The sequence below is a fragment of the Argiope bruennichi genome, chromosome 10, assembly GCF_947563725.1.
Source record: "Argiope bruennichi chromosome 10, qqArgBrue1.1, whole genome shotgun sequence".
Taxonomy (NCBI): domain Eukaryota; kingdom Metazoa; phylum Arthropoda; class Arachnida; order Araneae; family Araneidae; genus Argiope; species Argiope bruennichi.
The window spans coordinates 51,804,285-51,817,746 of NC_079160.1; the positions used below are offsets into that span (position 1 = coordinate 51,804,285).

General features: G+C 29.6%; 1 protein-coding gene across 1 annotated transcript in view; it reads left to right on the top strand.

Annotated features, from left to right (window-relative positions):
* Positions 1-13,462, top strand: part of LOC129988813 (probable endochitinase) — a 107,328-nt gene that overhangs the window by 85,604 nt on the left and 8,262 nt on the right. Inside the window, exons 3-9 of the mRNA XM_056097084.1 lie at positions 3,941-4,138; positions 5,471-5,561; positions 6,675-6,843; positions 8,119-8,243; positions 10,023-10,152; positions 11,915-12,100; positions 13,034-13,159. Coding sequence (XP_055953059.1) covers positions 3,941-4,138; positions 5,471-5,561; positions 6,675-6,843; positions 8,119-8,243; positions 10,023-10,152; positions 11,915-12,100; positions 13,034-13,159 — 1,025 coding nt within the window. The remainder of the gene's footprint in view (positions 1-3,940; positions 4,139-5,470; positions 5,562-6,674; positions 6,844-8,118; positions 8,244-10,022; positions 10,153-11,914; positions 12,101-13,033; positions 13,160-13,462) is intronic.

The window sequence follows — 13,462 nt, forward strand, 5'->3', positions numbered from 1 at the left end:
TGCAAAGGACGATTGTTTTGCTGTCCAAATAGAATGGAACGCGATAACTACAAAATGTAACGAGCTAAATGGATAAAATATGGCACATATGATTAGCATCTAAAGTGTAGGTCAATGGCAAATTTGAAAATAAATCCGTCAAGAGAATGACCATCTGTCCGTCTATACATTTTGAAATCCAATTTGTCCGTTTATACATTTTGCAAGATAGTTTAAACCCCCCCCCCCAACAATTTAGGTCAATGAATTTTGGTTTATGGCTACAGCATCTAAAGTGTTGATCTTTATAAAATTTTAAATTTAATTCTTCAAAAGGTTAACCATCTGTCGGTCTATTCCTTCGAATGCATATAAATATGATACTCAAAAACCCAATCACTTAAATAAATGATAGTTGGTATATCATCTTGTGACTGCAATTGTAGTTTTATGTGAAATTTTGATTTCAATCGGTTCGGGAAAAAAGGAGCCAAAATACATATTCGGTTTTCTGATACTTCTGCATTGCTCAGCATGCTAGCAATTAATCACTAAATATCGCTTCTTACAAGTTACTTTCTTAGCAATTGTTCGTCAATAGCATGCCTTTGGGATGAACGTATGTTTTTTTTACTAAGTTATTAAACTTACAGCATATATATGTGAAGAATTCTGAAAATAAGAATCGACCATTCGTGGAGTGTAAGCTTTTTTCAAAGGTCTACAATTTTATACAGAGGGGTGGGGATAATATCTTTATAAGAGAGTAAACGAGAAAGTTTCGAGAAGATCACTCCTATTTGTTTTAATTTGGAATATTTATCTAGGGAAGGCAAAGTGTCAAGAATTGGGACTATACTGAATGAACTAGGACGTTCAAAAGTTGGAAAGGAAAATGCATTTGTTTTCAACTAAAATTAACTATATCAATTAACTATTACTCGGCAGATCTATGCAATTAATCTTTTTTAATAGAGCCATTTTGAAACTTTTAATTCAAATTTTAGGTATTTAATAATCTTTGTATTATATATAGTACGTATTTCAATGCTTTCAGAAATAATATATATTTTGGTTTCAAAATGAATATACACTTCGTACTTTTGTTTCCAGTTTTTATTTCTGTAATTTTTTTTTTCGAATCCTTATGAGGAGATGCTTATAAATTGTCTGAGAATTGCTGTTATCAATGGTTCTCGAATGAGGGAATATGAGAAAAAAAATCTAGTCGAAAATAACACGACACATTCTTCCCCTTGATTCATCTTCTTACGGATATAAGCTTTCGAACAAAGTACAGATTTCGTTTTTCAGGAAAGAGTGTTACCCTTATTTATGACCCAGTTTGAAAATAAGAGCAACAAAATTCTTGACGCAGCTTGGTTCTTTTTTCCTTCCTTTTTTTAAAATTTTAACCATTAACAACCCCATTTATTTATTACACACAAGTGATGTAATCATAATAAACAGCGTTGATCTTGATGAAAGCGCTTTTATAACGTTTATCGATTAAATCTAAAATATTTAACAGATTGATCACGAATTTTCACTGGAATTTTTCTTTTGATTCACCACTTATAAGCAAATTTTGTTAGATATATAACGTAACAACTTAAGCGTTATGCTAAGTTCAGTTCAATCTGCAGTTTTCAACATAAAAAGGGATTACAGTTATTACATATCAAATCAATTGTTGATTGTGGTATTAATGTAATATATGATAGTATATTTAAAATTAACTTTGGATGACATACTAGAAAAAAGAATATAAAAGCATTTAGAAAATATATATGTATAATACTTTTAATGTAGAAGAAATGTTTATTTAAAATATTGTAATACACAAAATCCTCTTTCCATCTATACTTTTTTAAAATTAAATATATAATATTTTATTTTTATAATTTTTTGAAAAATTAGAAATTAGATAATTTTTGAAAAAAATTCATAAATTTTTCATCCCTAATTTTTTCCCAGAAGTTATTAAAAGTTTTTTTAAAAAAAGAATATATAATTTAATTAAACATTGCGAGTGATAACTCGTAAGCAAAGAAATGAAATGATTTAAGATATTTACAATATTTCATTCAATAGGAGTGGCAACATTAAAAACGAAATAATCTTTTTTATGCATAATTCTGTAATATACGAACTCTTTGAGATGTGTGTATGTTTGATGACAATAACAACAACAACAAAAAACAACCATGAAATCAGATCATTAATTGAAATTTCAAAAATTTAATGAACTATTTAGAATTATTTACAATATTGATAAAAAGAGCCATTTTGCCAAAGATGGCAGCAAGTTTTGACTTTTACAGCGTGCATCACTTTTCGAAGTTCACACTTTTATCTCAACAGAAAAAAAGGAATGTTACCATTTGAAATTATATTAGTTGCAGTTTTAAATAAATTAAATTATTTATTCATTAATTCATTCTTTTATTAATTTAATTAATAAAAATAATATATTTATTCAATTCGCGAAACTTTTTTAATTAATTGTTTTTCTTATACTTTATAATGTTGTTTTTATATTTTATACTTATGTCAAAATTTGCAGAACATCGATTCAATCACTTAAATTTTTACAGAGTATAAATTATTTGTTCGTTTTAATCTTAATTTGAAAGATTGGCGCGTAATTCAAGTTGGCAAATAATTTCGACGCCAATTTCATTAAAACAATAATACTATTCGAGCGACTGTATGTCGGATATTCATATTTGGATGACTAATTACCATGCCAACAGTTTCTTGTTATCAGAGGATATATAATTAAAAAGTGAGTTTTGCAAATACAAACAGAGGGCTAAATTCAAAAAAGGACAATATAACAAATATATTTTTGCATGGATGTTTATTAGAAAATTTCATATCTACCGGATCTACTGTGGCGCGTATTTTACTGCGACGAGTTAACCATACGTTGTAAAAATTTTTAGTTTTCCCAAACAGGATTTCAAAACAAGTTTTTTATTATTTCACAATTTAATTTTCCCATCAAAAACTTACTTCAAATGTTATTGAATAAGTGCATACGGCTTTTAAAAAGTAATTTGAATATTTTGCTAGAAATAAGGACTGTAGATAACGACCATTTTATTTATTTTTTAACGATTTTGCTGTCACGAATCTTTGAGATGCGAAGAAATCAGTTATTTGTCCTTGACATAATACTTCTGAAGATTTTTTTATACAGGTTTGTATTCTTCGTATGCGTAGTATAGAAAGAAAAGATATAATAGCCCTTAAAAATGTTTGACCTCGAGATGAGTCTTCAGATCTTCTGATTTCCCCGCGTTCGAACAACCATTTTTGAAATTTCAACAAAACGCAATAACTTTAAAATAAAAAGAAAGTTGGAAAATGAAATTTAATACAATCATTACTTCCAACTCGTAGATTTCTAATAGTTTTTTTGTTGAAAGTCGTTAACGGACATTTTCCCCATCTTCAAGTAAATTGGATCGTATAAAAACACCATGAGTTTGATGACTGAAATTTGACAATATTGGTTTATCACGCAAATGGGTGGCTCTGTATGATATTTTTGTCGAATTCATCAGCTAACTGATTACATGTGTTTATATGTAAAGGCGATAATTTAAAAATTCACCAATTGGAAATTTGGTATATGGTCTTAAGCACCAAAATTATATATTTGTATCAGATTTTGGATTTAATTTGTCAAAGCAGGGTGTTCCAAAATGCATGCTCAATTCTTTTAACTACTTGTTGAAATTAAATACACAACGCCCCATAATATGATGAGAAAGTCGAAATTTATACACTCCTGTTTGTCAGTTGTTAATAAAAAGTTGTTTATATATCTTCATTCAAGACATGGACTCATTTATTGTATTTAAAATAGATTCATTTATTATATTTTTAACATAGATTCATTTATTATATTATATTCTACATTATTTTTATAACTGATTTTTTTTCTCTCCAGACGCAGCCAAAATCACCAAAGGTGATTATAAGTTAGTGTGCTACTATGCGAACTGGTCCATCTACCGACCTGGCGCCGCGAAATTCACCCCCGAAAACATCAACCCATTCCTGTGTACGCATCTCATCTACGCATTTGCCGGCATGAACAAGAACTACGAACTGAAGCCGTTCGATTCTTACAATGACATTCAGTTGGGTAAGTGGTTATCATCTTGATGATTGACGAATCCACAAAGAATGTGTCGGTGTGATTTACGAAAGGCCACAGTATTTTATTTTTCGTTTATTCTCAACATTCTATTTAGTTAAAGAAACAAGCAAAGCTGTTTTAATGTTATTCGAATAATAGAATGTTGTAAAATTCATACACTCATAAGACATAAGGTATTCATAATGAATTATGTAAACTGTGTTCTTTATTTGTATAAGAATGATTAATCACCATAAATTGAATCATTTCTAAATGAAGTGGGCTTTATATATAGATGGAAAGGAAAGAAAGGAAAAATGATCCTCCGATTCTAAAAATCCCTGTCCATCCCTCCTCCCCCCCCAAGTGACAATGCATTGTTGATCTAAAAATATAGATTTATTATCATGCCATGATAAATGTATTCAAGTTGTCAGCTCGCATGTGTGATTCCATGGCATCAATTTGAAATCTCATGTCTGATGAAGAATCTTATGAATATTTACGATTACAAAGAGTTATGGTGAAAATGGAACTTTGTTGCTTGTAAACTCATGATTTTCCATTTTATTCGTTCTGGTATCATTAGTCAATATGATTTCACGGGCTAGTAATCGTTCTGAAAGGAATTCTGACCCGGCGCCATCTTGTGGCACAACAGGCAAACCTTGAGCTTTAATCGAACTATCATGGAAGATCCTAGGTCTCATATGAGTTCACGTAATAAAGTGAATTAATTTTAAATTAAATTAATTTTTTATTTTAAATTATTTTTATTAGTTGTTTGCTCTGAAACTAGTGAGAAAATATATAGTAAATATTGTAAGATATTTTACAAAATCGCGAATATTAAACAATATTATTAAAATTAATATATGCTACTAATTAAAAAAATCTTTCACTGTAGGGGCGCCACCTAGTGAAACATTGAGCAAAAGATTTATTGGGAGTGCAACGATTTAATAGCCTTGTTTCGTACTGTAGAGGGTATCGATATGGTGATAGAAGCAACGATTGTACATTGCACAATAGTTGCTTGTTGAATATACTTCATGAATTCAAAAGTTTCTGATAGCTTTACGGATAACTAAAATACGACAAACTATTGTACATTGCACACTATTACCAATAAAGTAATGAAAAGAATACTGAATTTAGAAATATGTACTATATTATCAAGCTTTATTACTGGAGGGACGGAAGGTTGTAACCAAAATAATGCAGGTTGTATTGTTAATTTTCTTTCTTGTTTATTTAATTTGTTGAATCATCGGAAAGTTCTTATAGTTTTAATGAATATGATTCTTTAAATAATTAGAAACTGCATTTGTTTTTTAGGTAATTACCAGAAATTCATAAATCTAAAGACTTACAATCCAAAGCTTAAAACGATGATTGCCATCGGAGGTTGGAACGAAGGATCTAAAAGGTAAGATTCAGTTCTAATGTTAAAAAATTTCTGAATAATTCAGATTAGCATTATTAGAATAAATTATGTAATTCTTAAATTTCTTAAAATTAATGTTATATTTTTGTTTGAGTTCAAAATTCATATATTATTAGCTATATTTTTGTTTTGAGTTATCATATATTAAAATCATATTAAATCATTTAAATAAAGGTGGAGCTATGATATTATAATAGCAGAATCTCTCAACTTCAAAATCGGACAGTCACGATTTAATATTCGACGCCGTGAATTTGATGCTCCCTGATTCAAATATAGAAATGATATGGTTGGAAATTTTGAGAGTTCATGGCTATTGCTTATAAGTCCCCTTCGAAATCTAAATGATGGTTCTAACATAACGATTTCCAAATAGCTTCAAATTGGAAACACTATTTTAACAAACTGTAACAAACCTCATAAAAGTGATTAACTATAATCCCGAGTTACTGTAATTACATAAAAAATGAATAAAATTTGAAAAATTTTAAAATTTCTCTGTGATTAATATAATAAAATTAATATAACAGAATGATTAATAGAATATTATAATATTAATATAACTTATATAATAGAATATTATAATATTAATTTAATAGAATAATTAATTTAATTTAATTCCTGTCTGAAATATTTTACACTTAGAACGCAATAAATGACATGAAATATTCCCTGACAATATCCTAGAAATATAAACAAATTCTGAGAATTTCTATTATAAAAATAAGCATCAGTGATTGAAATGCTAGATTTGTATGGAAAATATTTAGCAACTTTAAATGATTTGAAAACATAAAAAGCATATTTGTATTGCAGATAAATAACAATTCTCTACAAATATCTTTTGCATTTGAAAATTACACGTGTTCACAAATTTTTCACTTAAAAAATTATTCTTAAATTTTATATAAAAAAAATATTTCATTAAAGTTTGAATGAAATGAATTTTATAAGTAATAGATTTCTATGGAGATTTACGATTACAGAGACCTACATTTTATTTGTAATTAGTTGGCTTTTTAAGTTTTTTATACTTTTATTCACTATTAATTTTCAGTACAGAGATATTTCTACTACTTTTTTTTATCTATCCAGGTTTTCCAAAATGGTCGAGGAGGCCTCCAGCCGTCAGAGGTTTGTCCGAAGTGCAGTCAGTTTCCTGAGGAAACACGGCTTCGACGGCCTGGACTTGGATTGGGAGTATCCAGGATTTCGTGATGGCGGACAGGACGACGACAAACAAGGCTATGCCAAACTTGTCAAGGTAAGCATTCCACTGCGAGTTAAACTTGTCTGCTGTGGTCTCCGTCTAATGAACAGTTAATAATAGTGGAATTTGAATGAATGCCTGCGAGGTGTTTGTCTAAATTTGTAAGAAGAAAAATATTTATAACTTTGGGTTTAGTGCTATAGCTTCCGGAACGAACGAAAAAAGTCGTTTAGTAAGACTTTTTAATGAATTGAAAGAGGTATTAGAAAGAAGTCTTATTAGTAGAATAAATTGAGGTTTAAACTAAAATTTATTCATAAATATTGAATACGTTGATTATTCGTACAATTATATTTAATCGATTTTATTAAAGATTAGCTAATTTTGTTCTCTTTTCTAGTGCTAAGTTAAAAATGTTTTTAGTGCATTAGTATTTATACTAATAATAAAGTCGAATACCTTTGTGTGTGTCTATTGGCTCTTTACAATTACCGTTTAATATACAGTTAAAAAACTGACACAAGTATATTTTAAAGGAGGAAAATACGTATCCTGAAGAATTTTTTTTTCAAAATTTCAATTAATTGGTAACAAATATTTTGATATTCTACCTTTTGGAGTACAATCTGATAATCATTGTGATACTTATAAAAACCAAGTCTCTAATAATATAATTGTGAATAGTTGGGAATGCCATACAGTCGTAAGTCAGAGTAAATACATAAACAAAAATGCATTTTAACAATTGCGATGCTTTTAACAATTATGCATTTTAACAATTGCAATGCTTTTAACAATTATGCATTTTAACAATTGCAATGCTTTTAACAATTATGCATTTTAACAATTGCAATGCTTTTAACAATTATGCATTTTAACAAAATCAGAAAAAAAATAATTAAAAATAAATCATTAATGTGTCTATTCAGTTTGAAACGCGTTAAATTGGTTAGTGTATTAAAAGAAAGGCTTCATAATGTCCACTGCTTAAGGCCGAGAATGTCTAAATATCCGAAAAGATAGACAGTTTATATAAGAGCTTTTATAAGTTTATAATGTATAAGAGAAATGATGTAACGACAGTATAAAGGGCAAAAATCATTAGACATAAACTTTACATGATTTTTTTTCATTTTTTTTTATATTTCTAATATATTCTTCATGGTGTCTTAACTTTCCAAATCCTGTAATAAAGTTTGAATCAAATTTTCAACCATAAAATGTTTACATTTAGAAATTAATTTCAAAACTGAGTTCATTCATCGTATCTTTTCTTCCATTTCAGTAATTAGTTTTCTCTTAAATTTTATTTTATTTCTCTTTTTCCAGGAACTGAGGGACGCCTTTGATTCGGAGAACGTGCCTGGAGGAAAGGACAAACTTCTGCTGACCATGGCAGTGCCGGCTGGACAGCAGTACATTGACAAGGGTTACGACGTTCCCGCTCTATCCAAGTAAATGTCCAACTTTTCTGTTACTCTCATGATCAATTACTAAAATAATATATTTGATATTACATATATTTTTAGTATAAAATATATTCAAGATTGATTATATCTAGAAAAATTAAAAATATAAATACAGTCGTAGAATAAAATATTAGAAATGAATTGATAAAAACAATACAAAAAACTTTCTTACATTTTAAATGCGCCCGGGGGGGGCGGTAATAACACCCTTATTAGAGAGTATGCGATTAAGTATCGAGGGTATCACTTATTGTTTAAAATTACATTTTGAGTTTTTTTTTATATAGATTGGATAAATATATAAGAATTATGTTATTCTTTGTTATACAATTAAGCAAACATTGGATAAGTGATTGGCAAAGAAGAAAGCTTTTGTATGTAAAAAAAGTATCAGTAAGTTCATGATAAATGTGGTTAAAGTAAAAGAAAATGTGTAGTATCCTTTATCTATCATCTTATGCAACTTCCAATCAATCACGAAGAAATTGAAACTTTATTTACAGGAATACATGATTTAATATATTATTTACAAGAAAATTCTATCGATATTAATCGATTCTTCACATAATTCTAGAAATATTAATCGATTTTTCACACATTTCCAGCAATTTAATCGTTTATAAAAGCGCATAATATGGAATAAAGAAATACATTTTTTGGGGGGGGGGGAATTAAGAATTATTGGGGATCAAGTGATTTATAAGGAAAAAAAGTTTTTTTTTTATATATTTTAACAATTCTTTGTTAAGGCATCATGATTTCTTAAGAGAGAATTTGATCGATTTAGAATAACATTTATAATAGGTTTAACATCATACATTTTATGACTTCTGTATTATCCATACATTGAGTAATGTATTACGAGCGATTCCAAACCTTGCATGAGACAGACTATTGGATAGAGATAGAAAATTTAACACGTAACTATTTCTTCGGTAGTAGATGTTTATTAAGAAAATTATGTTCTAAACTTTAATTAATTGATAGAAAATGAAGTGCATTCCACCCTCATTTTGGAGCATATAATCACACAAAAAGCCATTTTTACAGTTGAAAGAATTAACTTTTCATTAATATAAAAATATTTCAGTTTTTTTAAAAATTAATAACATTTTCAAAAATAGTTTTATTCATGATTTTGCAATAATATTTTTTCTCTTATAAAGCTACATACAGTAAGATTTTGAAAAATAAATATGAATATTTTGAGTAATAATCAATGTTAATACGACTGAATAATAATCATTGATGGATTTTTTTAATTTATTAGTAACTAACTTTCTAAAATATTTCATGTTATTGGGCATCTTTTTCTGCGCATTGCGTGTTATAAAACTCATTAAGCATAAAATGCCAGAACAATTAAGTCAATCTAAGACAAGAGGGAATTAAATTCAAAACATCAATCTGCTATGATGGTTCTGACTAGAGGTTCGATTCTTCTTTACTTCTTCGTTCTAAAAGTTGCTGATATATGAGCTTACGGAATCAGTTCATAATCACATGTTACAACCTTAAATGCTGCCTACAAACCTGACGTCATAAGACAACATGCACTGATATACTACATGATATGTACTATTTAATAATCGAGTGTTACGTCAAGTAAATTGACAAGTTAAGTAATTGGAAGTTTTTTTCTTAACAGTCTTGTTGTGGCAAGACATTCAAAGATTTCCTTTTGTTGATTTGTTATTTTCATCCAGTAAATTAATTTCACATCGATTATTTCATTTTCAAAATAAATATTTTATAATTTCCCAGAAATCTGGATTTTTTCAACATGCTGACCTACGACTACCACACCTCTCACGAAGCCAACATCAACCATCACGCACCTTTGAGAGAAGAGCCAGGTTTAGAGGATTGGTCACCAAATAAGCTGCTGAACATTGTAAGTACTCTTTTATAATTATCACACTGATACTGCAATAGGCATAAGGCATTAACAATATTATTACAGTGACATAACAAAATAAGTTCTGCCCAAGCATAATATAAATTTGCTTCGCTTGAGGTGTTAACTCCGATTTAGAAAGAGTAACGGCTTCCGGAGCATGGCATTATTATAAGCAGTATCCTGAAATTAAGTTCTGTTAAACAATTTTTTTAAAAAAGGGAAAAATTATTAGAAGATGTTTTTATTTCATAACAAAGTAAAATGTTTAGGTTATTTTTCAATATAATTGCTATCATTGCTCAAGCATTTATCTTAGAAGAGTACTAGCCTTTGAATGCCTTTGTCCTTGGAAGATGTCATCTGCAAGGATGAAGTGATATGGAAATTTGAGGAAAATGAGTTGATAGTGTCGTAATGATGAATCTTCAGTTCTCCTTAATCCTCTCTAACATCTGCAAGTAAATATTCGTTAGTCAGAAACTGGTACCACTTCTTTCTTCATCGTGAATATTTTCACCTTCTTTATCGAAACATTATAGCCAACTCGAGTTTTGTCCGTAAACTTCACAATTTTGACTATAAATTTCAATTGGTTTTATGTTCCTAACATTAACATGAGTCACGCCTTATCTGATAAATACAGGATTACTTCTTTTTTCAATAACTAGAGGATGCCATGTCTGAGAGATTTTTTTCCTATCTTCCGAGTTCGTTTTGGAAAATATTATTAGGTTTTTGTGTGCTTTTTTTTGTTTATATATCTATACTTTTTAATTACTAATCTATATTAGTATATAATGTTACCAATATATACGGGTGTATTTGACGGATACAGCGCGACCACATTTGTTTGAAAAAATAACACGCGATTAAAGGAGTTAAAAGAAAGCAGAGAAAAGAATATTTGTTAAAATTACTGTTAAACTTACCGAAATTTACTGTTTTTCAGATAAGCGAAAAATATTTTTTTAATCAAACGGAGAAATATTTTTTTAAAGAACGCAGTTCGCATGCGGTGGGATATTCAATATTTCCAAACATTTTAAACACTCAACATGCAGTCGACGCAATTCTCAGCAATTTAAAATCTTTTCTATTATTGCCAATGAATCAGAAAAATGGATCCGCGTGCTTGAAATTATGAACGCAGCGCTTCCGTGGCAAAAAATTGAAAATGAAACCAAGTTTCTAGAAACTCCTCCATCTTCTTATTTGGTTTTAAGTGAAGCAGATGTTTTTATGTTTTGAGACCGTTATGCTCCTCTAAGGTTGGCGCCTGGAGCATTTCCTTGTTCCTTGTCAATACGCCACTGCATTATCAATATCATTATGCGACCCTGCAAATCATATAATTAGAATGTCGATATAGGCGACTATGACCCTTTCCATGAATGAAGAGTTGGAGGCTTGTTAGAGTCTTAAAAAAATCATTTTGCAGTATCAATCTGACACATCATAAGAGAAATCAACGCAAAACAAAGCCGATATAACAATCAATTATAAAGACAGGGTTCTGTGATAATTTAACGACAGCATTTTACAATAAAATGAACTAAAAATACCACAATCCTATATTTGAAAGTGTTTAACTGAGTGCAACAATACCATGTGTCTTTCCACTTGTTGCAAAGTTGAATTCATTGCTGGCTGTGTTAAATCTTGTTCATTCTTACCAGTAATTACAATCCAGTTATTTTAAATGAAGTAAAATGCACAGTGCTGTATTGTGTCGTTAATACATCATCTCTTCTTACAGGAATGGACGGTGAAGCATTACATCAAGAAAGGAGCCGATCCGAAGAAACTGGTTGTCGGCATCCCCACTTACGGTCGCTCCTTCACCATCTCTGATCCCGACGAGACAGAAATAGGATCTCCTGCAGACGGTCCAGGAGAGCAGGGAGAAGCGACGAGGGAAAAAGGTTATTTAGCATATTATGAGGTAAGGTCAATAATTGGATATTTAGTGCATGCTATTTTAAGGAATCACACTCTAATTTCACATGAAAAGTGTTTTTTTTTTTTTTTAGATAGACGATTCCTTGTTTAAAATTTGTATTGTATATTCCGTTCACAATTTATAATGTTCATAATATTTCTGATTCTCAGACTAACACCAAGCTTTCATTCTTATATTATAATCAATATATTTGGAAATTTAAGGAAATTCAAAGAACTAGATTGCCAATCCACCCAGTCCGGGCTGATCCTATTTTCATTTCGTATAAAAGCTCATGGCTTCTAGATAAGTTTGTCATCATTGGTTGACTATCTACATCCCCCCAATTACAAGAGAAATTTTTGAAATATCATTTCACTCTACATTCTCTATGGGGGAAACCAGTGACACAGTTCGCCAATCACAACCGCTGGACCGATTTTGAAAGTGTCATATGAAAACTCATGGGCCCTAGATACGTAATTAAATGAAGGCTTTCACGTGAAATAAACATTGGCGAAATCAAGGAAGTGGTTGAAACTGAGGGCCTCGCTACATACTGCACAGTAAAGCAATACATCTGAGATTTAGCTATAAAAAATTGGATGTTAAAAAAATGTCTATAATTGATGATGCATCAAGATGCCATTAACTTTCAGATGAAATAAAAATTGGCAAACTCAATGCAGTGGCTGCAGCTGCGCAGATGGTTCCTTGATATTGCCTATTATTTCAAACAATTTATATTATGGATGCCGTCTGGTTGGCGAAAATGAATAGTATATAAAATATGCGAAAACTTCTTTTAAAATTTTTATCTTTTGCCAATTTTTTTCACAAGAAACGATTTTGATAAGCGATTTTTCAAAATTTATTTAACAATGTGCTTTATGTTTTTTAAAAATAAACTTTGGAATTCACGGACTTTCTTTGCAGATCTGTCAGCTGATCCAAGATCAGGAATGGGAACTGGAAGCCCCGTATCCAGACCGCATGGGCCCTTATGCTTACAAGGATAATCAGTGGGTTGGCTTCGATGACGAAGAAATCATCATAGAAAAGGTATTAATCACGAAATTATGCAATGAATTATAGAAGATATGTAATTTAAAAAATACTCTATTCATAATTGCTTAATGTAAGCAGAGTAATTTATATTGGACTTTGACTGAGAAAAAAAATGAAATTTACTACAGTAGAGTCTTAGTTATTGGTTAATTTACATAGATTCTGTATTAAATAAAAATTATAAGTCTAAAAATAACTCAATGGTTTAAGATTCTTTAGGTATTTAGGTTTATTTGTAAAGCTACATTGTTTTACAGTGAGTCTTGTTTGCTCAAATTGATTAGACCGCTATGATAG